Source organism: Balaenoptera acutorostrata, chromosome 13 (genome assembly GCF_949987535.1).
Source record: "Balaenoptera acutorostrata chromosome 13, mBalAcu1.1, whole genome shotgun sequence".
NCBI lineage: Eukaryota > Metazoa > Chordata > Mammalia > Artiodactyla > Balaenopteridae > Balaenoptera > Balaenoptera acutorostrata.
In genome coordinates this window covers 27,902,068-27,928,687 of record NC_080076.1, presented here as the reverse complement: position 1 = coordinate 27,928,687, position 26,620 = coordinate 27,902,068, and the positions used below count along the sequence as shown (strand labels likewise).

General features: G+C 42.2%; 1 protein-coding gene across 2 annotated transcripts in view; it reads right to left on the bottom strand.

The window, feature by feature from the left end:
* Nucleotides 1–26,620, bottom strand: part of LOXHD1 (lipoxygenase homology PLAT domains 1) — a 227,425-nt gene that overhangs the window by 165,813 nt on the left and 34,992 nt on the right. For both annotated transcript variants that reach the window (XM_057526953.1, XM_007197197.2), the window contains exons 5-8: nt 22,900–22,998; nt 16,866–17,014; nt 7,114–7,237; nt 4,485–4,735 (exon numbers count right to left, since the gene is read on the bottom strand). In XM_057526953.1, coding sequence (XP_057382936.1) covers nt 4,485–4,735; nt 7,114–7,237; nt 16,866–17,014; nt 22,900–22,998 — 623 coding nt within the window. The remainder of the gene's footprint in view (nt 1–4,484; nt 4,736–7,113; nt 7,238–16,865; nt 17,015–22,899; nt 22,999–26,620) is intronic.

Here is a 26,620-nt window from a genome sequence, read left to right as displayed (position 1 = left end):
ACTTTAAAATAAAGAACGGTACAAGAGACAAGGAAGGACACTACATAATGATCAAGGGATCAATCCAAGAAGAAGATATAACAATTATAAATATATATGCACCCAACATAGGAACACCTCAATACAAAAGGCAAATGCTAACAGCTATACAAGAGGAAATCGACAGTAACACAATAATAGTGGGGGACTTTAACACCTCACTTACACCAATGGACAGATCATCCAAAATGAAAATAAATAAGGAAACAGAAGCTTTAAATGACACAATAGACCAGATAGATTTAATTGATATTTATAGGACATTCCAACCAAAAACAGCAGATTACACTTTCCTTTCAAGTGTGTACGGAACATTCTCTAGGATAGATCACATCTTGGGTCACAAGTCAAGCCTCAGTAAATTTAAGAAAATTGAAATCATATCAAGCATCTTTTCTGACCACAACGCTATGAGATTAGAAATGAATTACAGGGGAAAAAATGTAAAAAACACAAACACATGGAGGCTAAACAATACGTTACTAAATAATCAAGAGATCACTGAAGAAATCAAAGAGGAAATTAAAAAATACCTAGGAACAAATGACAATGAAAACATGACGATCCAAAACCTATGGGATGCAGCAAAAGCAGTTCTAAGAGGGCAGTTTATAGCTATACAAGCCTACCTCAAGAAACAAGAAAAATCTCAAGTAAACAATCTAAACTTACACCTAAAGGTGTAAAAGTTCTGGGACCCCTATAATGCGAACTAGAGAAAGAAGAACAAACAAAACCCAAAGTTAGCAGAAGGAAAGAAATCATAAAGATCAGATCAGAAATAAATGAAATAGAAACAAAGAAAACAATAGCAAAGATCAATAAAACTAAAAGCTGGTTCTTTGGGAAGATAAACAAAATTGATAAACCATTAGCCAGACTCATCAAGAAAAAGAGGGAGAGGACTCAAATCAATAAAATTAGAAATGAAAAAGGAGATGTTACAACAGACACCGCAGAAATACAAAGCATCCTAAGAGACTACCACAAGCAACTCTATGTGAATAAAATGGACAATCTGGAAGAAATGGACAAATTCTTAGAAAGGTATAACCTTCCAAGACTGAACCAGGAAGAAACAGAAAATATGAACAGACCAATCACAAGTAATGAAATTGAAACTGTGATTAAAAATCTTCCAACAAACAAAAGTCCAGGACCACATGGCTTCACAGGTGAATTCTATCAAACATTTAGAGAAGAGCTAACACCCATCCTTCTCAAATTCTTCCAAAAAATTACAGAGGAAGGAACACTCCCAAACTCATTCTATCAGGCCACCGTCACCCTGATAGCAAAACCAGACAGATACTACAAAAAAAGAAAAGTACAGACCAATATCACTGATGAATATAGATGCAAAAATCCTCAACAAAATACTAGCAAACAGAATCCAACAACACATTAAAAGGATCATACACCATGACCAAGTGGGATTTATCCCAGAGATGCAAGGAATCTTCAATATACACAAATCAATCAATGTGATACACCGTATTACCAAACTGAAGAATAAAAACCATATGATCATCTCAATAGATGCATAAAAAGCTTTTGACATAATTTAACACCAATTTATGATAAAAACTCTCAAGAATGTGGGCATAGAGGGAACCTACCTCAACATAATAAAGGCCATATACGACAAACCCACAGCAAACATCATTCTCAATGGTGAAAAACTGAAAGCATTTCCTCTAAGATCAGGAACGAGACAACGATGTCCACTCTCACCACTATTATTCAACATAGTTTTGGAAGTCCTAGCCACGGCAATCAGAGAAGAAAAAGAAATAAAAGGAATACAAATTGGAAAAGAAGATGTAAAACTGTCACTGTTTGCAGATGACATGATACTATACGTAGGGAACCCTAAAAATGCCACCAGAAAACTACTAGAGCTAATGAATGAATTTGGTAAAGTTGCAGGATAGAAAATTAATGCACAGAAATCTCGTGCATTCCTATACACTAATGATGAAAAATATGAATGAGAAATTACAGAAACACTCCCATTTACCATTGCAACCAAAAGAATAAAATACCTAGGAATAAACCTACCTAGGAAAACAAAAACCTGTATGCAGAAAACTATAAGACACTGATGAAAGAAATTAAAGATGATACCAACAGATGGAGAGATGTACCATGTTCTTGGATTGGAAGAATCAATATTGTGAAAATGACTATACTACCCAAAGCAATCTACAGATTCAATGCAATCCCTATCAAATTACCAATGGCATTTTCTATGGAACTAGAACAAATCATCTTAAAATTTGTAGGGAGACACAAAAGACCCCAAATAGCCAAAGCAGTCTTGAGGGAAAAAAACGGAGCTGGAGGAATCAGACTCCCTGACTTCAGACTATACTATAAAGCTACAGTAATCAAGACAATATGGTATTGGCACAGAAACAGAAACATAGATCAATGGAACAAGATAGAAAGCCCAGAGATAAACCCACGCACCTATGGTCAACTAATCTATGAGAAAGGAGGCAAAGATATACAATGGAGAAAAGACAGTCTCTTCAATAAGTGGTGCTGGGAAAACTGGACAGCTATATGTAAAAGAATGAAATTAGAACACTCCCTAACACCATACACAAAAATAAACTCAAAATGGATTCAAGACCTAAATGTAAGACCGGGCAGTATAAAACTCTTAGAGGAAAACATAGGAAGAACACTCTTTGACATAAATCACAGCAAGATCTTTTTTGATCCACTTCCTAGAGTAATGGAAATAAAATCAAAAATAAACAAATGGGACCTAATGAAAGTTCAAAGCTTTGGCACAGCAAAGGAAACCATAAACAAGACGAAAAGACAACCCTCAGAATGGGAGAAAATATTCGCAAATGAATCAACGGACAAAGGATTAATCTCCAAAATATATAAACAGCTCATGCAGCTCAATATTAAAGAAACAAACAACCCAATCCAAAAATGGGCAGAAGACCTAAATAGACATTTCTCCAAAGAAGACATACAGATGGCCAAGAAGCACATGAAAAGCTTCTCAACATGACTAATTATTAGAGAAATGCAAATCAAAACTACAATGAGGTATCACCTCACACCAGTTAGAATGGGCATCATCAGAAAATCTACAAACAACCAATGCTGGAGAGGGTGTGGAGAAAAGGGATCCCTCTTGCACTGTTGGTGGGAATGTAAATTTATACAGCCACTATGGAGAACAGTATGGAGGTTCCTTAAAAAACTAAAAATAGAATTACCATATGATCCAGCAATCCCACTACTGGGCGTATACCCAGAGAAAACCATAATTCAAAAAGACACATGCACCCCAATGTTCATTGCAGCACTATTTACAATAGCCAGGTCATGGAAGCAACCTAAATGCCCATCGACAGACGAATGGATAAAGAAGATGTGGTACATATATACAATGGAATATTACTCAGCCATACAAAGGAACGAAATTGAGTCATTTGTTGAGACGTGGATGGATCTAGAGACTGTCATACAGAGTGAAGTTAAGTCAGAAAGAAAAACAAATATCGTTTATTAACACATGTATGTGGAACCTAGAAAAATGGTACAGATGAACCAGTTTGCAGGGCAGGAGTTGAGACCCAGATGTAGAGAACAAACGTATGGACACCAAGGGGGGAAAACTGCAGTGGAGTGGGGATGGTGGTGTGCTGAATTGGGAGATTGGGATTGACATGTATACACTGATGTGTATAAAATTGATGACTAATAAGAACCTGCAGTATAAAAAACAAACAAACAAACAAAAAAAGCAACTAATACTAAACTTTCTTTAGGTTATTTGTATGGAAATATGTTAATATAAATGTTTCAGACATTACATGAAATTTCTAAAAATCTTATATGTTCTGGTATAATGTTATAAGTCATAATTCTAGTTATTACTTTAAAATGTATATCTCAGAAATAACTAAACTTCCTTGTCAATTGCATTATTATGAAATTTCATCAAATCTTTAACCGTGGCCATTTTTAAGTCTTTTGTCATTTACAGACAGTTCTGGGTGTACTCTGATGCTTTCGCAAAAATGTTCCTATAAAAGGGTTTCATCTTTAAGGAATTCATGGAAAAGACTCTGACAAGTACAGGTTTCTGGTAACTGACTATACTGCTGAATTGAATGAATAAGCATTTTCTGAACTCTAATGGAAGACTGATGAATTCATAGAAGTGCTAACAAAAGATCAAGATGAAAAAACCATTAATTATATGGGAGTGAGTGAACAGATGAGGATGATTATAATTTTTGTGACTTTCTGTTTGAATAAAAAAAAAAAAAAAACGGCCCCGTGAGAGGGATTTCTCATGTACTTTGTAACTGGTGCAAAGGAAATAGGAAGTAGGATTCAGATTAGAGTTTGTATTTGCAAGTTAAAGAGAAGGGTTGAATCAGGGCAGCGTCCTCCCCGGCCTCCCTTACCTTCTCACAGTACCAGCCTCTATTGACTCCCACATTGCCATGTCCAATGGAGACCCGGCTCAATGGGCTGAGGAGGACAGCCAGCTCGATGTTGAAGATGTCTGTGCGGCCACGGTCAAACACACCACCCTCCAGGAAGATTTTCCCGCTGTTCTTATTCCCTCTGGCCCCGTACATGACCAGGTAGATTTTGGATTTGGTCCCAGCACCCCGGACATCCCCAGTGAAGACGGTGACAGTATATGAGATGGCTGGTATGGAAACAACAGGGGGAAGGAGAGGGTTCAGTGCAAGCTGTCAACAATATCCTACCCACCTTCTCCCCCACCTGGCCACACCTCCCTAGGCCCTCCCTCTGCTGTACATCCTCATCCCCCTAAGTCCTCCTCCCCCAGACGACATCCAGTGCCCCTTTCCACTTCACTTTATCTTTTTTGGAGTTGGTGTTTCAGTGCATCTGAGTTTAGGAACAAACTGCAGGTTACAGGAAGCTGCCAGCCCCCGTTACAGGAAACTAACAAAGAGAAAGAAGAGCTTGGGTTGGTTAAGAATAGTACTTATTATTAATGCTAATTACCATGTGCATATTATTAATAGCTGCCAGATGAATTCTATTATGTCTCATTTAATTATAATAGTCAACTCGATTAAGAGAGATTTATATTCAGGACTATCTGATTCATGGAGCTTGCTCTTTTGCACATAACTTAAAAACATAACTCTTAATAGAGGGCACTAATGTCCTCCTTTAACACCTGAGGTGGTGGGATGCGGAAGATTAAGGGAGGGAGAGGACATTGTGGGTTGGGACATTTAGGGTTTTGGTCAGTCAGAAGGCAATGTGAGGACATGGAGTTCTGGGGAAGAGCCAGCAAGAGGAGATTAAACTCTGAGATGAGACAGACTAAAGGAAAACACCAAAGACAAACATTTGAACAGGAAACTATAGGAAATTCTGCTAAGGTGTGGTCTGCCTTTTTTCACACTGTCCCAGAGTCTAAGGCAAGTGGTACTTTAAGCCTTGTTAGTCTCCCACCTCCCTTTCATCCTACCCCCATCCCCTGATCTCAGAGAAATAAAATATCTTTGGGAGATAGCACATGCAACTACATGGACACATTATTCATTCATACATTCGCACCTTCCCTTGCTCAACAAACATTTACTGAGTGCTTACTCTATGACAGGCCTTGGGAGACTATGAAGATAAAAAGGAATAGCCACTGCCCTCAAAGAGTGGGTGTCCAGCTTTACTTCACAACACATGGACAGATGGTATTCTCACACTAGACATACTGCCATAGCCTAGGTTGTCAGCAATTCCAGCCTCTCACTGTCATTTTTCCTCGTCTACCACTGGAAGCAACTAATAGTAACACAGTTAAAGGGGGCATATTAAATCTGCTCTAGTGGATGTTTTAAGTAAATAATTTGCAAACTATAGAATACAAAGTCGTGACACACCCGACAATGTGGCGCCCCTCACCCAGGCCAAGGCGCCATAATGCCATGGTTGAAAAGCACTGGAGCAGAGGAGCATTTGGTTTCCTAAACAATAGCAATCACGTTCTTCCCAAAATGTCTGGAGCAAGAGAAGGGAGAGATGGCTCTGTCTAGAGGGGGTAGGGAAAGTTTCAGAGGAAGTGACTGGAAGCAGGAATTTGAGAAGCAGAAAGAAGAGAAATGGCATCACAGGCTGAGGAGAAAGCATATTCCAAAGAGAAAGAGTAAGGCCAGCAGCTAAGGGGAGGGGAGAGGGAAGGCATGTGGGTGAGGTGGGAGGAGCGGGGAGAGGAGGTAGGTGTGGGAAAGAGTGAAAGGTGTGCAGATCGGGGGAGGGAGAGGGAGTGTGTGTGTGGAAGTGGTAGTAGAAGATGTTGAAAGATGCTGCTGAAATGGTCAATTGGAGCCCAATCGTGGAGCAATTTTATCTTATACCTCAGAACTTGGACTCATTCTCTGTGCAGTGGGAGCCATGGGAGGGTCTGTCCCAGAGCACGTTCTCAGCTGTGTGTGTTCACCAACATTGATATTCTGGAACATCTATGAACTTCCATGCTGGGAGCTTCAGGTTTTCCATGGAACTCACACAGGGTAGAGATTTAGGAGGCAGACCAAATCCTGGATTTGTCACTTATCAGCTGTGTGACCTTGAACAGGTCACTTAACTTGTGACTCAGTTTCCTCTACTATGAAATGGGAACAGTAACCATTCCCATACTATAGGGTTGTTGTGAGTATTAGAGGAGATGACATGAGTCAGGTGCCTAGAGAGAGTCTGCCATATAAGAAGCACTCAATAGTAGGAGGAGGTAAGAGTTGGTCAACATCCTCATAAACATCCACATGTGTTGGGAGTTCACATCCTGGCTCCATCCTGTGGATAACTTCTCTTGCCCTGGGAAGTCAGTGTCTGCTCAGGGGCGCCTCCCCATCACCTCTGGTATCAGTAGAACCCCAGACTCCAGCCCGGGGGGACAGAACACTTTCAGGGGCAGGAGGAATGTTGTCTAAAGACATGGTTGCTTCCCACTTGATTGTAGGCCTCCAGACCCACAGATGAGAACACTGACCTTCAGGCAGAAAGTGAAATATTAGCCAATTGGGCCTCCCCTTTCTTCCGTTCTACCTGTGGTCTCAGCTCCGCCCACTAAGATATCCCTCTGAATTTTGCCATCGTCTTCATCCAAGGCCAGCCAGCGGTTAAGAGGGAAATCATATTTTCTTTTGTTCCCAATATCTTCAATGACAATCTGGGAAGGAGAAGAGAGGGAAGGAAGGTTAAGTGTCATTGAGGTCACACCTGGTGACCGAATCCATTCCTCCATCACTTGAGTGAACAAGTATACTTTCTCATCTTCCTCGTGGCCCAAGGAAAGCTTATCACAAGGACACACCTGTTGTCAGGAAAACCTTGCAAAGCACTGAGAGTCAAACAGGGATGACTGACAATTAACTCCTTGAATTACTGAGTCTTGTTCCCTCCTCTGCTAAGGATCATTTAAAAAATGCTATGCAAGAAACTTAGCAGGATGTACCCTGTGAGATTGGGGTGCTAGAACTGGAAGCCTGGATTTACAGACAGCATCAAGACCACCATCTTCCTCACCTGCTGAAGGTTGGGATTCTGACCTTCTTGCTGAGAAGCAGAGTTCACACAAAGGGAACTACAAGCCCTGAATGTGGCACACAGAATCCCAGTATCTGGTGACCAGGTTGGAAATGGTCAGCCACTGACAGTGAAGTTAGGAGAACTGAGCATCCATGAAGCCCCCACGGAGACTCACATGTGAGCTAGGTTGGCGAGGCTGAGATAAATGTGTCTTTTAGAGCTCACCAAGGAGCTGAGGGGCCCTCCTAAAATGTCCCAGGAACATCCAAATGAAAACTCACTCTAAGATAAGTGTGATCGTCAATAACTAGACCGAGTCCTCCAGTCCTAATGGGAAGGCAGATGCATCTGGTGACAGACAGGGTGAGTTGGAAAGTAAAAATATCTGCCCAGGTACTCCCAGGACTGCCTGACAGAGTGGGGCTCCGATTTTCAGTGAAAGACTCACTTCCTAAGATCAAAATGTCTGTAGTATGGAAACAGGGCATGCCTTGGTCTGCCTAAAGGCATCTCACCTTGTTCTAATGCAATGTTCATCAAGGAATCTTCTGGGCTGAGAGCTGGACTCCTGAGGATACCATCCACCAGAGATACCACCCACCAGTGGCCTGAGCCAGTGGCCAGGACCAGCCGTCCCACCAGGGTTCTCTCTCCAGATACACCAGCATTTAAGCTCTGGTTTATAAATCAGTCCCTTGTAAGTTTGGTTGGTGTGAGTCAGCCTTCAGAGCTTGCTGATTTTTATCGAGTGTCTGTACTTTCAGAGCTGAGTGCCTGGAGACCTCTGTGGCCTGTCCAGAAGGGGTTCTGCCTTGAAAGGAAGTCCAGCCTCTCCCAATTCACCTATCTGCACATTTCTCTATGTCTTTCATCTCCCAGGGTTGAGGCTGTGGGGAGATTGGGGAGCCATGGATCTGGGCTATACCTCCTGACCCCCTTTACTCTGACCCTCACAGAGTTGGAAAAGCAAGGTGAAGAAAGAAAAGACTTAGTTTATCAGGTAAGCTGTCAAGTCTGCTAATTGACAGATATACAGATTCACCATTTCTGTCTTTAAATGTTCACAGACTGGTGTGCCAGCCATAATTCCAGGAGCAAATGACAAACCACCCTCACAGTTCACAAAGGTGTCATCAATAAAGGGCCTTCTGGTCTGATGGAAATTCCTGGCTTGAGAAGTTCAGCTAATCTGAAAAATAGAATGTGTTGCCATTAAATAACTCTGTAGGACAAAACTAGCTTGCACAGCTGAACCACAAAGGGAAGAGAAAATATATGAATGAATATTTGAATAACCACCAAGATTCTAAAAATTAGACATTCCGAAATACCAAATCACAAAGAAAGGCTGAGACATAAACACTTAAGCACTGATATAAAAGTCCAGGAACAGTTCTGGAAATTTTCCAAATGCGTATTGAAATATATAAACAATTATTGATGACATCTGTTAGTCCCAAGGTCTGCAGGATGAGCCTGGAGGAAGCTGGCTCCTAGAGGGTGCAACCTTTTGGAACACATCTAGTAGCAAATGGTGAGTGCGGTAGGAAGGAGCAGAGAAGTGAGATGTGGAAGGAGCCTGCGTCAGCACAGGAAGATTGTCCAGGGGGATGTGGCAGAGGGCTCTCCCAAAGGCATTCTGGCCTCTGCAGATATGGGTCCTGTTGCTTGGGACCCATGACCCCTGTTGCTTAAAGGATATTAGTAAGGGCCCCTCTGGGGGAGAACAAGCAGATTTTCCACTTGTGTTCACAAGTTGCCCAGACATCCCTGAGTTTTCATAAAGTTCCTTTTAAGAATTCAAGACAGCTCAGGAATGGTTTTTGCTAACAGAATGAAATGGTGGTGCTCCCTCCAGACCACAGTTTCACAGAGTCTGTTGTTCTGGCAGAGACAACTGTAAAATAAGACTGGAAAGACAGAGTGGCCTTTATCATGAATGATAGAAGCACACACCCGGAGTGTGTGTGTGAGAGACAGACAGACAGACAGAAGCAATAACCTAATGGAAGACAAGAGCTGTTATCTCCTGGAGGAATATTCTCACCTGCAGACAAGCCTATAGGCTGAGCTGACCTTCCAAGAAGCAAGAGGGAAACCAGGGGACATCTGGTCCCCCTTGGGAGGCGAGATGGCAGCCAGACAAAGGGGCCTGTCCACGGTGGAGCCCACTCTGTCCTGCACCAACAGGGACACAGCAGTTACGAGGCGGGACCACCGTTATGAAAAGCCAAGAAGGATAAACCAATCCCGAAAAAAAGGAGGAAAAGATGAAGCTGCCAAGCAGGGGTTCTTTCTTTCTTGTTTTCTCCAGATGGTTCACAGACACACCCGCACAGTCCAGGACACGGGGGCCTGCATTTCCTCCCGCACAGGGTAAACATGTCTGCGTGAGCACATGGGGTTTGTCTTGGAGTCAATACCTTGCAGATCAATGTAGAGAGTCAACCATGACTCACAGCAGCTCTCCCTCCTCCATATGGGAATAATTTCCACCAACTTTCCATAACCTGATTGGAGCAGAGACCCATTCTGGGCAGAAGAAACAAACCCCACACACATAGGGCAATCTGGAGAAGCTGAAGGGTCTCCTCCTTCCCGCCCACGTGCCGAGGTGTCTGAGATGCAGACAGTCTGGGTGATCCACAGTGTTCCCTCTCTGTACCAGCCACGGGGCAGGAAATGAATGTAAGACCTATCCCTGTTTCCAATCATCCCTTTGAAAATGCATATCTGTTATCCAGTAAAGGTGGCCCTTGTTTGACTCATAAGCAGTCATTGCCACATTCCAGGAACCACTATTGAACTGTGGTTTACATTTGGAGTTCTTAGATCATAGGGCAAGGGACAGATAAGTTTTGACACAGGAAAAAATAAAAGAGGAAGACTTTGGAGTTTACGAACCTACTTGGAAAAAATCTTGGCATCCAGGGGTTAACAGGGGAGACCTGGGATCATGGAAGAACAAGGGAATGTTCTATGGGGGGAACAAAGCTCAGCGAAGGAAGGGGGGTCGGTGTCCTCCTACTTCCCCACACGCTCTGCACCTCACTCATCATGCTGCAATACTGTGTCGATTACTGTGTAACATACCACAAATATGAGTAACAGTAAATGACAGCATTTGAATGGTGACACCCCCAATGCTCTCGCCCTTTCCTCTACACTTCATCCCTCCCCTCTGAGCCCTCCCACACACCCACTCCTTCATTACTGCCTCGGCTGCCTCATTCAATAAAGACCTTTGATGGCTTATTCTGATCAGCGCCTGCGGTGGTCCTGCCCTCACTTTCTCCCTGACATTATTTCTCAGTTCTCTGAGCCCTGTGCCCTGGTCCAGTTATTTAGTATCCCTGTGCCACCTTCCAGCTGCCCCTCATCTGTCATCCCCTCTGCCCAAAGGAGTCCTCTTCCCCACTCCTCCTGGCAAAGCCCTGCCCATCTTCATGGCCCAGCTCCAACGGACCCTCCCTGAAGCCTTCTCTGTTGCCCAATCAGGCACAACGCACCCAACATTTTTTTTGTACCTCACCTAAGACTCATCTCACCCTGCTTCGTATTAAAGTTAGGGTGATTCTGTTTTCTGATTTTCAAACTGGGAAATTTGGTTTGATCAACATATGTGGGACACTTAGGACAGAATGTTTGTTCACTGAAAGCTGGACTTTCCCTGAAGTTTTGGAATATAAGGTTAAAGTAAGTAACCTGCCTTACAGTAAGGAAGTATTCAGGAACTCGTCTTATCTCTTTTAGAAGCAGAACCATGTTCACTGCAACAGCTGCAGTTGGTAGCTCAGGGCCTAGGATATAATAATCAATCAGTAAATGCTTGTTGAATGTTGAGTATAAATTGGTGACATGAGGCCATGTTGGGCTTCCTGAGGTCCCTGAAATCTGTTCATTAGCCTCTGTCTCCTCTTCCTGTTAGAGCCAGTGGTACTGGTTGAACTTACGCTCCCTAAGGCATGCAGCAGGCGATCCATCCAATTCTGGATTTTCTAAGGCATGGCACAGTGGAGAGAGTCCAGACTCAGAGCCCAGAAGGCTCTTCAGTGGCAGTACTGGGACCTGCCAGTACTGGCAGATGAAGGAGCAGGGTCAAAACACACCAGACCTAACAAATGAAGAGGAAATAGGTAGTCTACCTGAAAAAGAATTCAGAATAATGATAGTAAGGATGATCCAAAATCTTGGAAATAGAATAGACAAAATGCAAGAAACATTTAACAAGGACATAGAAGAACTAAAGAGGAACCAAGCAACGATGAAAAACACAATAAATGAAATTAAAAATACTCTAGATGGGATCAATAGCAGAATAACTGAGGCAGAAGAACGGATAAATGACCTGGAAGATAAAATGGTGGAAATAGCTACTGCAGAGCAGAATAAAGAAAAAAGAATGAAAAGAACTGAGGACAGTCTCAGAGACCTCTGGGACAACATTAAACGCACCAACATTCGAATTATAAGGGTCCCAGAAGAAGAAGAGAAAAAGAAAGGGACTGAGAAAATATTTGAAGAGATTATAGTTGAAAACTTCCCTAATATGGGAAAGGAAATAGTTAATCAAGTCCTGGAAGCACAGAGAGTCCCATACAGGATAAATCCAAGGAGAAACACGCCAAGACACATATTAATCAAACTATCCAAAATTAAATATAAAGAAAACATATTAAAAGCAGCAAGGGAAAAACAACAAATAACACACACTGAAGAGCTGCGGGGCCTCAAGCAAGTCCTCTACTGAAGCAGATGGGCCAAGGGCAAGGCCCACTGGCAGTGTAATGTTCCATCCTGTGACTCTTGCCCTTTTGAGGTGGTCATTGAGCTGAACTGATCATTTGAGTCAGTCACAATTGTTGGACTAAGCAGACACGGGGACCCAAGCCATGTGCAAAGCCTGGGGGAGGGAGGATGCCAGCCCTGGAGAGGGGATGAAGAACAGGGGGCTGAGGAACACACATGGGCAATTGACTAAGGAAGAAGAGGAGGGAGATGACTTATGAAGGGGTTAATTATATTGGCTTTCAGATTTATCCTACCAAGCCCTCACACATAAATACCAAAGGAGCAGTTGTCACGTGATGTCCAAGGCAACCAACCGGGCAACTTCGAGAATGGGAGCACTTGCTGTGCAAGTGTCAAATTTGGAAATGCAGACAATTTAACAGCATTTTAATTGGTGTCTCTGTGGAGGTTAGGTGAGGAGGGGCAGCATGGAGACCCAGTCAAGAGGGAAGGCAGGAGGTTAGGGCTGGCTATGCATTGGGTAGTCACAAGGTAATGAGAGGTGGCCCAGGGTTTCCCCTAGCCTCTGGTTTTCAGCTTGAGCCCACCCTGCCTGGGACCTAAAACCCTCCTTCTTCCTCTCTCATCATAATTCTTCCTTCAGGAAAATATCTAGTAAATCCAGGTGTTCTGACCTGCAAAATTCTTGAATTATTTTTATGTCTTATCCCCAAGGAGCATTTTGGTTTGGCTTAAGTTAAAGGAACAGACTGTTAGGAGTTCTTCAGAAGCCAGTGAACTTTTGGAGGGACACCCACCTTGGCACTCGGGGGGGGGGCAGGTGGGGACCTGCCAACCAGGCCCTGAACTTGCCCCTACACATAATACTGGCTCCAAAGAGAATAACCAATCTCACACTGAAAGTAGCCTGCTTGGGCTTCTGGTTTAAAATAGTGTCTGACTAGCAACCAGTTAGAAGAGGAAAAGAAGAAAAGGAAGGCGGGAGAGCAGGAGGGAGGGAGGGAGGAAGGAAACATCATTCTGAAGAATCAGAAGAAGAGCAGAACTCTGGAAAGGACTGGATAAAGGTTACAGAAAAAGAATTCAAGAAATGGGTATGTTTAATAGGATATAAGAAGATATGGTCTTTATGAACAGGAGTAAACATCTTTAAATAGAAAGGGTTGCAGTGAAAAGGCAATAAAATGATATGAAAAGAGAGCTAGATTACATGGGAAAGGTATCCAGAAAAGCAATACTATACAGCAGCAAATACATCAAAGTTCTTACAATTCTGCATGCCCTTTAACCATCTCCTAGGAATTAATTGTAGGAAATAATCATAGATGTGTATAAAGATAAGCTACAAGAATGTTTGTTGCAGCACAATTTATAGTATCAATAATTTTGAGAAAAAAATTGAAATGTTCAACAAAGGGGAATTGGTTTAATAATTCATGGTATATCTGGGCAATGAAATATTATTACAGGCATTAAAAATTACATTGTGAAATATCAATGTTATTCTATTTCAATAGCATGGGGAAACAGGCATGTTACACTTGAAAGTAAAAACAAAGCAGTTTGTAAAACATTGTGCTTATTATGAACCCATTATTAAAAATGACATATGTGTATTCATTCACAGAAAAATGTCTGGAGGATATGTAATTTCTGGGTGGTGAAATAATGGTGGTTCCGATTATCTTATTTTTGCTTACTTGTATTTCCTAAACTTTTTACAATAAATATATATTACTTTTGTAAGAAGAAAAAAATAATTAGAAGAAACATTCAGAATTAAAATGCATATTAATAGGAGAAAGAAATGCAACTGGTAGTGTGAAAAAGCAAATCAATAATGAGGTGGGGGAGAATTTGACAAGTTCTTATGGAATGCAAAGAAAATAGAGATGAAAGGAATAAAAGGGAAGCTGAGATCTTTGGAAGACAGAGAGTGGAGATCCAATAAATGGATAACTGGTGCTCCTGAAGAAGAGACGAGAAAAAAGCCATTCAAGCAAGAATCTAGTATATAATAGGAAATCTTTTTTCTGAGCTATAAACAAACAAATAATCCTAGGCATCATGGAAAAGACCCATCTTGTTCCAGAGAAGTTAAAAACAGGGAAGGAAGGAGGGAAGGAAGGAAGGAAGGAAGGAAGGAAAGGAGGGAGGGAGGGATGGAGAAAGGGAGGAAGGGTGGAAATGGGAGAGGAGGGGAGGAAAGAAGAAGGGAGAGGAGGGGAGATGAATGAACTAACAAAGACCCTACTCCTAGACATTATCTGGCAAGACTTAAATTATAAATAAAAAGAAAAAAATCCTATAAGCATCCTGGCTGAAAAACAAAAAACAAAAAAACCACAAAACAGTTTGTCCAGAAAGAAACAAAAGTCTGCTTGGCTTCAACGTCAAATTTCAGAAGGTAATGGAACAAGATTTATAATGTTTTAAAGGAAAAAAGTGTTCTCACCCATATATTTCACATCTTGCCAAGCTGCCCTGTCCTTTGAGCATGAAGATGACAAAAGGACCTGTTTCGGTGTGCAAACCTGCCTCCTTCACGTAGCTTCTGAGAGCATAGGGGGTGAGAGCCCAGGTGATCAAGAAGGAAGCTGCCTTCACAAAGTACAGGTGCAACGACTACGTCAAGGCCTCCCTCAGCCCCTTGGGTGCAGTTTGCAGCTCCTTCCACTACACCTGTGTTTTCATTCAGTCTTCCTTCCCAGGATGAAGGAACTGGGCTGCAAGGTACCTGCTCTGTGCCCCATCCTGGCTGAGGTCCTAAAACACACCTGCCTCCTCTCCCTTGTCTGCCCTGAAGACACACCTCTGCTCGCGCATTGGCTCTTTGGGATCTGGACTCTTGCCTCATTTCTTCTCCAATCCAAGCAGCAGTTCCACTTAGCCTCCCGGAACCCTGTTCAGAATTAGGCTGGCTGCTCTAGGCGCCAGGCCAGCCCCCTCTTTCCAAAGGAAACTTGGCCATTTCTTGCTTCACTGATTCAGCACCTTGTCCCATGCCAAGAGCTGGGAGGTGCCCTCAAGGAACTTTGAGGCCAGTTATGGAGAGACGTGTGGCAGGCACTCAAGGATGCTTACTCAACACCCTTTCCAATCACCTTCTTAGCCCACTTCTACTATGAGGGCTGGAAAGCCTACTTGAAGTCCCAGTTTCCAACGTAGCTAGGGTGGCCACGTGACACAGGAAAAAGTTCCAAGGAGAGCTTTGTTTCTCTCAAAATAAAGCAAGACCTGCCAGAAAAATGTCTTTCCCCTTTGGTCTTCTCTTTTCTTCCTGCCTAGAACACAGATAAGATGCAGAGAGGTTCAGCAGCCACCACGTGATCACGAGACAACAGGCTGGAGGATGAAAGCCACAGTGCTGAGGATGGTGATACACAGAGAGAGACCAGGTGTCTCAGAAAGCAGCTGCACCAGCCCTGAGCTGACCATATCTGTGTCTCATGTGAGATGAGAAAAATAAGCCCCTGATTGGTTAACATTGCACTTCAATTTTCTGACACTTGCAGCCAAATATGTTCCCAACTGACACAAGATGATAAATTAAGGAATAACAAAACCTCAACTATCAGACAGCTTCATTCTAAATAGTCAAATTGTTATAATCCGAGGGTTTTCTGTTTTTAGGCCATAAGACCTTTTCAAAATATTATTCAAAATATGTTACACATCAATCTTTTCCTATCATTCTGTGATGAGCTGAAATATATGGAGAGCTCGTGACTAAGGAAAATACATACAAAGGCCTGGTGGCCCATTTTCTAAATGACCTCAGACTCCCATAATTTTTCAATATTCTTTTGGCTTTTTATATCTTCTCTGACTCCCCATTACAGTTCTCAATAACCCTACCAATTACAGTGTCTCTTTTTCCTTCTAATTTTCTGCTATAGGTTTAAAGTTACAGGTAGCAAGTTTTGCTAGAAGGGATTATAAGCAAGCACTGAGTGAGAATCTGAGGGGTCTTGCCTTCAAAATCAGGGCAGGGCAAGGTAGTGCCAGGGACATAAGCTCTCCTCATGAACTTTGAGCCAGATATGTCTTAGCTTCTCAGAAGCCTTTTTGCTTTCTTCTTGATTCTTCACTTTGTCCTGGGTAGGTGAAATTATGAGGACCTGAGATCCAGAAGTTTGAGGTACAAAGCAACAGGCCAAGATAAGTCACAATGTAGCTTATGATTAAGGTGAAATGAATGCTACAAGCCGGCGGGCTTATAGACATTCATGGGAGGGAGAGGTTCTGGTGGCCAGAGGGGGAACACTTCATGGCAGAGCCCTGAAGGATGATCAGACCCTGGCTGGGTTCAGATGACAGAAGTGGTCCTTCTAGGAAGGTGATAACACAGGCAAAGCCTTGGAGGCTGCTGGGAGGGCAGCATGGTTGGCCAGTGGACTTAGGCAGAAGAGTGGAGACAGATCTAAAGAGGGAAGTTAGGGATGAAACATAACTTCTGAAGAGCCAGAATTCCTGCCTCCCAGGCCAAGGGACCACAGACAGTCAGCTGAACCCACCTTGGACAGGAACCAGCCTGCAGACGCCCCCTTGTTATTGTGGCCAACATTGATCTTCATGAGCTGCCCCAGATCCGGGGCATCCAGGGTGAACTTGTCTTCCGCTCCCTTTTCAAAGTTGTCCTTTTCATTCTCCAGCCTACGCTCACCTGTATGCACAGACACATGAGAAAGTTACAAAGGAGACCAGAGGAGGAGAGAGAAACAGCTTCAGACTTTAATGGGCTGCCCACTGAAGGATGGTTTCAAAAGTCACCACGGTGGGAGGTTGTGGGTGGTGACAGGCGGTATGTGGACACTCTCTGTACTTCCACTCGATTTTGCTGTGAACCTAAAACTGCTCTAAAAAATAAAGTTTATTAATTTTAAAAAAAGGGGTAGCTTCACCCCGAGATCTACAGGCTCCTTAAATCCCTCCAGCCACCAGTCAAGGCCGAGGCTTGCCTTGTGTGTGGCTTGTGCCCAGGACCCACAGCTGGGCTTCTGATTTCTGCTTTAGCCCAGAGTCCCCACCCTAGTAAACTGATTTGCACCCCCATCCCTGGACCTGAGGCTCTGCCTTGTTTACCGGCTGCTGGTCCTGAACTAGGAGCACAACCATGGTCATTGGTCTAGGGGCTGTGGCTGGGACCCTGACATCAGCCAGCAGGCTTCCTTAGGCCTGACTCCTTCTCTGGAAAACAGCAATGATAACTATCATCAGACACTGCTGGGTGTTTAACACGGTTTCTTCCCTCACTTATTCCACGACACAATCTAGGAGGGAAGTATTATCAACTCTGTTTTGCAGATGAAGAAACTGAGACTTGGAGAAGTTAAACAACTGGCCAAAAGTCCACAGGAATTGAGCACATAGTTAGGACTCGACCTAACCTGTTCCTTCTACTTTGCAGTTTTCCATTATTACCCTCCGAGGTCTACCAGTCATATTAACCCTTACAACCCCACCTAAGCACCAGCCTTTTGCTTATGCCATTCTGTTTTCTTTCTTTTCCAAAATTTGATTCTTTAAATTTTTCTAAATTTTAAATTGCCACAATTCAAACATATAGATAATAATAATAGACATCCATGTACCCACCACCCAGATGTAAGAGGTATAACAGATATTAATATTTTGTGTAATTAACTTAGGCCTTTCTCTTTTTTAAAGGAAATTAAACATGACGGGTAGGTCTAAAGTCTCATGGTCCATCCCTTCCCCCGCCACACCCTCCCACAAACAAACACTATCGTCAACTGGTATCCATTGTTCCCATGAATTTTTGCTTGCACATGTATGTATCCATAAAGAAAATATATTATTTTTGCATGTTTTAGAATTTTACATAAATAACATCATAGTGCACATCGCTTTGTCTTAAGATAAGTTCCTTGTCTGTACAATAGGGATGATAAGGGCTCCACCTCATTGGGGCTGCTGGGAGAATTAACTGAATGGATGTGTGCAAAGCCCTTAGGGCAGCACCTGGAGATGGTAGGTGCTGTGTTAGGGACAGGCCGTTGCTATTGTTCCTGTTACCATCGTCCTATCATCACACACCCTTGTGCAACTTACTTTTTTTTAAGTTAATATCATGCTTTTGAGATTATTCTGTCAATGCTAGTAACAGAATTCGTCCAACTTCTGTATAATAGTCATTGAATGAAGAAAACACTATTATGTGTGCATTCTTTCACTGATGTACACTTGATTGTTTCTAGCTGATTGTTATTGTAAATAGCACTGAATTGGACTCTCTTGTACTTACCTTCTGCTGCACATTTGTAAGAATTGATCTGAATAGACACCTATAGAGTTGCTGGGTCCTGAGATGTATTCATCTTCAATGTATTAGGTATTGCAAAATTACCTTCCAAAATGGTTGTTCTACATCAATTACCACCAGCAGTGCATGAGGGTTCCCATTCCCCATAATCATTATTAACACATATATTTAAAATTTTGTTTCAGTGTGTGTACGGTGGCGTCTAATTATGGTTTTAATTTGCATTCCCTTGATTATTTGAAAAGGTTATTTGGAAAGACATTCATATATATATTCAATACATACACTTGAGAGATTGGTTCATATATATATTGGCCATTTAGACCTTGCTCTTCCATAATTTTCCTGTTCATGTACTTTATCATATTTTTCTATTGTCTTTCCTTTGTCTATGGCTTTTATCATTTAGACATTTTTCTTGTTTTAATGGACTTTATCAATATTTCCCTTTGTTGTTTGTGCTTTTAGTGAATTGTTCAAGAAATTCCATCCTAAATTGAAATTTTTAAAAAGACACTCAAAGTTTCTTCTAAAAATTTCATAGTTTGCTTGTTCACATTTAAGTCTCTAGCCCATTTGGAACCTATTTTTGTGTATGATGAAAGGTAAAAAGATCTACTTTTATCTTTTCTCATATGGTTAGACAATTGTTTAAACATCAGTAATTGAATATTTCATGCGTTGCATTTATAGAATAATCTGAGAAATTTGGATATCTTACTGAACTTAAGTCTTTTCTCATCCATGAACATAATATATTTTTCCATATATTTAGTTATTCTTGTGTATCCTTAAGTAGAAATCTTTATTTTTTTCCAGAATGCGCTTTTGTTAGTTTTTCTTAGACATGTAATTGCTATTGTAAATCACATATTTTTAAATTAAATATTTGCTTGCTGTTTATGTTAATATTTGTGTATTAATCTTGTATCCAACACCTTTATTAAACTTTCTCGTTGGTTCTAATGAGTTTTAAGTTCTAATGATTTTATAGATGATCATTAGTTTTTATGAAAATTAAATTTTATTTCTAAATGGGGCCAGAGGTTGAAGTTTCTTCTAATTTTATTGATTTGTGATCAAAGAATGTTGTCTCTATGTTATTGATTCATTTGCATTTGTCATTATGCACTTGAAAAGAATGTGTATTCTCTACCAGTTGGATTTAGGAATCTACATACTTCCATTAGATCAAGGCTATCAACTGTGTTGTTAAAATCTACACCCATACTAAATTTTTATCCATTTGACTTATCAGTTACTGAGTGTTGTATTAAAATCTTCCACTATGATTATGTACTTGTCAAGTTTCTCCAATAATTTTATTATTTTTTGCTTCACATATTTTGAAAATATGTTGTTAAAACTGTACAAGTTCAGAATTATCATATCTTCCAGGTTAATTGCTCTTTTTGTCATTGTATAATATACTTATTTCTAATGAAGTGTTTTGTCTGAAAGTTTAATTTGATGGATATTAATATAGCTGCACCAGCTTCTTTCTTGTAGTTGATATGTTCCTGGTATACTTTATTCCACTGTATATATTCTCAGACATTTATGTATCATATATTTAAGCTGGATTTTATTTCTTTTAATTTAATATGAGAATATCGATTCTTTAATTGATGAGTTTAGTTTATTTCTATTTACTGTATTATTTACACACTTATCTTACTTTTTGCCAGTAGCCATGTTTTTTCTTTCTTCATTTCCTGACTTCTATTTGGTTGATTGAGTCTTTATTCCCTTTTATTCCCTCCATTGGCTTAGAAATTACACATTTCTATTTGGGGGTGGTTACTTTTACAATTTTAATATGCATACTTGACATATTAAAGTCTAAAGTTAATCAATTTCTCTGCTCTTCTAGGGTAGGGGAATGGGCTACAACCAAGTTATGTTTTAACTCTCATTATCTCCTTTCTTTCTCAAAGATCACTATCTTTTAGTGTTTAGGGTCCTGATTTTCTCATGTCTTGATAATAGTTATTATTAGTATAATTTTATATAGTCAATGCTTGCTTAAATTTGTTATATAATTATCATTTTGGGGCTCACCTTTGTTTCTTGCATCTCACACTTTTCTTCTGGGTACAATTTTCTTTTTCTTAAAGTATATCCTTCAGTGGTCATTTAAGTGTGGGTCTATGAGTGAGTGGTCAGTCCTATTTCTCTTTGTTTGCTTGGAAATCCGTTAATTTTGCCCTCACTCTGGAATGATAACCTAGCTGAGTACAGAATTCTAGGTTGATATATTTCCTTGCTCAGAAGATTGAAGTTTGGGGTTTTTTTGTTTGTTTTTTGTTTTGTTTTTGCTTTTTTCTTTTTGGCCGTGCCACACAGCTTATGGGATCTTAGTTCCACGACCACTGGACTGTCAGGGAATTCCCAGAAGATTGAAGATATTATTCCATGAACTTATATCCTCTATAGCTTGCTGATAGGAATTTGCTATCAATCTAATTGCGTTTATAGAAGATAATCCACCAAATCTGGTTACTTTTAAGATCTTTCTCTTGGCCTTTGGCTTCACTACAATGAATCTAAATGTGGATCTGTTTTTATTTATCATGTTCAATGTCTTTTGTTACTTTAATCTGAAGATTCATATCTTTGCTTAATTCTGAAAAAACATGATCAGCCATTATCTATTCAAATACTTCCTCTCACCTATTCTATATATTCTGTTTCTGAAACTCCTGTTCAACATGTCAGAACTTATTCTCTCCTCCACATCTCATGACCTCTCATTGACATTTTCCAGCCCTTTATGTCTCTGCCACATCTGCATATTTTGTTTATATTTATCTTACAGTTCAATAATTCTCTATTCAACAGTTTTTGTGTTGTTTAACCCATCCATTAAGTGTTTATATTTAGTAACTATATTTTCATTTCCTGTATTTCTGTTTGCTATATTTTTCATAGTGCCTTGTTGTTTTCCTTAACTGTTTCTTTCATGTCTATAGACAGTTTAAACATACTTAAGTTATAGCCTTTCTCAGATTACTCTATTACCTGAAATTCTGGAGGATTTAATCTTATTGTCTGTTGTGTCTATTGATGGTTAGTCATGGTGGATTGTGTCCTTGAGTGTTTTGTAGTTTTGGAAAGTGAACTCAGCTCCAGTACTTTCTCTGCGGGAATCTCACGAAGTCTTGCAAGTGCTTCTGCCAAGCACCGAAGGGTATTACTGGCATGGAACGAATTTTCTGTACCTGAGGGGAAGGGTTCCCAAATCACACTTGTAGTGTAAAATCAGACCTCAAGCCCACATGTGTGTAAGCCTAAGATATCAATTTCCTATCAACTGTCTTTTTAATCTAGAGTTCTTACAGAGATAAATTTACTATACTGATGAGCAATTTTTTTCCTAGTCTATTTTTTCACTGAAGATGTTCCTGTGAACCTTCAGGGATCCTGGCTTTATGTGTGGTTCTAATTTTTTGCATATTTTGCCTCATACACAGCCAAAATATCATTTTCTGACCCAAATGTGTATGGAAATCCATCCTGTAGATTGTTGAACATAAAGGCTCCCTGCTTCCAAGATCCACAGCATCAATTCATAGCTGATACTTTGGTTTAAGTTCTCTCTTCATTTCTGACACCTGGAGATTTCTCTTTTTTCTTAAAATCCCAGCAATGCATTTTTAATTATTTAATATACTGTGTCCAAAATTCATGTCTTTGTAGCTTTCTGACTCCTATAGTATTCCCTTAAATTGGCAGCAGCAGGACAAGACCACCTGTCTCAGTTCTGCTGGCCTGAACTTCCTTCCAATACGGGCAGCTGTGTCTGTGCCCTCAGTTCCTGCTCCATCTATGAGGCCAAGTGTAATTCTATCCCCTGGCCCCATTCTTATCTGCCCCAAATCACTGCAATGAATCAGACCATGCCCAGTCACATCCCAAAATATAATTCAAGATGGGCATGGAGCCTAGGGAGATAGAGAGTAAGTGAGGATGAGTCCCCCGGAGATGTGGAGGCTGGGTCTGTTACAGGATGCAGGACGATTTTAAATCAACCAAAAAACCAAGCACAACTTATTCTGAAAACACATCACACACACAAACTTGACAAGATGGACACCATGCTGCCCAAGGAAGGCCATGACAAACCACGTCACAAGAAGGAGAGGCTCAACAGGAGAGCCTAGAGGGAACCGGAGTTGCCTTCCTCTGCCAGGAGGGTGGAAAACAGCCCACTTAAGAAGTAGTTCTGGGCATGGCTTTTGAAGAAAGGATTTCAAACCCATTACCTGTGTCTCCATACTCTCCAAAGATATTGATGAAGACGTCAGCATCAGTCCCTGCACCAATGACATCACCAGTGTATACCTTGACTTCATACTTGTTACCTGGAAATGAAGACAGAGAAAGTCTCAGCTTATTCAGGTCCTGAGTAGAGAAGAACAGAGGCCAAAGTAGCTACCAACCATCCACCTTTCCCTCCAGCAATGCATGAATTGTCACCATTACTTTCAATAACCAATCAAGACACAAGTCGCCTGACGTTGGTTCTAAATGGTCATGGCTGAACTGCGTGCAGAGCAGAAATCAGAGGTAGAGGGGACTTCTGTTTTCATCTACTAACTTGTTGCCTTGGGATGCATGAATCAACCGAAACACAACCAACCCACCACCAGCGTTTCTCCCCTGGATAACTGAAATGACTCCCACTGGGTTCCCAGCCTCTACTCTGTCTTCTCCAATCTGTTCTCTATGCTGCATCACAGTATAAAAATTCATGGGGGAAAATTGATTATGCAAATAAAAATCGAATTTATATGTAGGTTGTCAAGGCCATAACCAATGCAAAGACCAGAGGAACCAATAATAGCTAGCAAATGCATGTTCAGGCATTACCTCATTTAAAGACCTGTATCAGCTTCCTGTATCTTTGTTCCATTTATTGAACAGAAATCCATTCTCTGTAACCCCAGAATGCTTCAGCCTTGGCCATGGCCTCAAGTCAGGGGGTGGTGGAGCTCAAGGTAAACTTGACAACATGTTGAGCCCTGCCCGGGTCTCCCCAACCAGAGCCTGCCTTAGGGTTGGGTAGCAAAAGCCAGGGTTGCTATGTGGTGTGAAATGGAGATTCCTCTAGATTTTCTTTGGGTGCCAACAATTCTAAGGGCTGAGACAACTTTCCCTTCCCTTTCCCTTCCTACAATAGCTTTCTATTTTTCATGTACCAGCATCTTTTTTTTTTTTTAGATGTCTTATGCCTAGTATATGAAGCTGATAAAAATTAGAGCTGTTTTATTTGAGGCCCAAATCAGGGCCCCTCTGCCCCCCTCCTCCCTAGAGCCTTCCTCCATGTCCCAGCCCCCACGTGTCTTGCTCCTCTGTACTCCTTGGCTCTGCCATGTTGTCTGTGTCAATGATTTCCAAGTTTTACCATCTCTTCCTTGTGCTGTTTGCTGTTTCCTGCAGGTGAGAATTCTATGTTCCTCAAGAACTTAAAAGAGGTCTGGGAGCAAGACTTCTTTCTCTCATATGGCTTCTCTCACAGCCCCTAACACAGTGCTGGGCACATATTAGAGTCTCACTGAGTACTTTGAAAAGCTAATTGAATTGAATTTCCTAAATCTCAAAGTTTCGTGAAGTTGCTCAGGGCAAAGGACTGAGGTGGGGAGGTGAGAAGAAAACTAATTTCATCCCTTCCCATCTCGAATCTTGTCCAGCAGTACAGGGCTGCCCTCTAGAGATGACACAGTGCAGAATCCTGCAGGGGACCCACGGAGGACACTCCACCCACACGGCCCTGAAGGTTGGCCTTTGACCTGCTGAGGACATTGAGCCAAGAAGGAGCAAAGTCTTCTCTTTCTCTCCTCAATCTTTACTTGGTGAAACCCATCCAGGGAGAGGGAAGACCCTCCAATCTTTGTCCCCAAATGAAGGCTTCAGTAGGACAGTTGTTCTCAGATTCCCGCTCCTTCTTGCTTCACTACTAAGACCCTTCTGAGATGGGACACGGAGCCAGGGCCTTCAGAAGAGTTCAGACAGGCAAACCCCGGCTCAGTGACTTGAAACTTGGGCCACATTCAGGCTCCCAGGGGAGCTTGTTAACAAGGCAGATTTCCAGGTTGCCTTCCAGGCACCCTTCATCAGGGGGTTCATCCAGCGGATCCTGTTCTTGATCATCCTCCAAGGTGCACAGGCCTCCTGCAGGGGTTCTTTCCTCCTCTGGCTGGCAGGGCCTCTGAGAGCCACTCACTTGGGTTCAAGTCCTTTCTCAGGTGCAGTCCAGGGCTCACTTCACACAGAGGCAAAACCCCTCTGCAGGGCCAGTGGTGCCAGGGTGGGGTGGGGACTGGGAGAGGCTCTGAAGGCCACTGCTAAGCATCAGTCAGAGGGGCAACAGGACCCCAAAGGGAAGTGGGCACAGTGAAGCAGGAGAAAGGATGAGGGGGCTGGGGAATATTTGTGGAATGATTCAGAGTAGCAGACACTCTGAATCATTCCAGAAGGCGGAATTTGAATTAGTGGGTTGAATTATAAAGAGGAATATTTTAGCTCACCAAAAGAAACATTTTCTAGTATCTAGGGCTATCCAACAAAGGACTGGGATGCCCTCAGGGGAAGTGAGTTTCCCAAGCCCAGAGACACCTAAGCAGTCTCTCTATGCCCAGCACATTGGTGGGGAGCCACCTGTCAGGGATGCCGTGGAGCAAATGGCAGAGGTGAGGGATGTGAGAACACTAAGGGTCCTCTTCAATCTGCAATTCCACGACATTTGACCAGGAAAGGCAGCCTTGCAGACTATGGAGGGAAGCCAGGAGAACAAGGAAGCATCTCAGAGGATGGGAGAGGTACCCAAGGCCCATGCAGACGAGGCCCGGGAAGCAGGAGCCCACGAAGGGCTTTGGGAACACACAACCTCATCCTTGGAAAGACCAGAGAAGCAGAGTACCAGGGCCGAAGTGAGGCAGCAGGGTGATTAGCCAAGGGTCAGGGGCCAATAGGCCAGAGAAAGCTTCCAGGCCTTGCCAGGTGAGGCTATCAGGGGCCCGTGCCCAGGGATCAGGAAGCCAGATGAACAGAATGCAGGAGGAAGCAGATCCTGGAACAAGGCTAGACTGTCTTCTAAACTCTGTGGAACTTTCTACAGCAAGATGAGGCGCTGGGTCCCCGTGTAGCTGGCTGGATGGATAGAAGATCACCCTTGATCACACTGAGGAGAGGCCAAGAACTGCCTTTTAAATCTGCTCTTTAAAAGTCCCCATAGACAGACAAAGAAGCTTCTTTTATTACTGTTCTTTCTCCTTTTTCCCTTATTTCCTCTTCAGGCAGAACCCCATAATATCTGATTTGCCATTTTCCAAGCAAGCCCTAGGGCCCAGCGCCCATTCTAAGTTGTGATGAAGTGCATATATTGATGAAAGAATAAAAGCAGGGCTCCGTTCCCTCGCCATTGGCAGACGGCCAGCACAGTACAGCAAGGCTTCCTCTTAAGTGGTCACGTGAGAGCCCCCCAATTTCCCGTGATCAGAGTTTCAACAAACGCAAACTTGCCTTTCTGGCACAGTGGGTGGTTCGGCCAGGAGGAAAGGGGAAGGGCCAGGAAAAATCCCTGCCCCAGAGGCCAAGGGAGCAAGGCAGTCTGGAGAAAGATGATGAGAAGAAAGGTGGAAAGAAGAAGCCAGGAATGACTCACCTTCCCTGGCAAATAATACTAAACCTTCACACAGGTGTTGCAGTTCACAAGGCACTTGTGTGTCCTTGATGGAGTCTGACCCATGCAAGGGCCACGCGAGGAGGCAGGTACTGTGGACATTCTTACTGACAGACAAGGTACTGGGGCTCAGAGAGCAAGGTGGCTTAGCTGAGGACACACAGCTGCTAAATGTTGCCAGCAGGGCTCAAAGCCATGTCTCTTGTCTCCAAATCCAGGGCTGTTTCCAGAATACCTCATGGGCTCTCATGCTCTTGGCCAGAGGTCAGCAACAGTTTTCTGTAAGTGCCAGATAATAAATA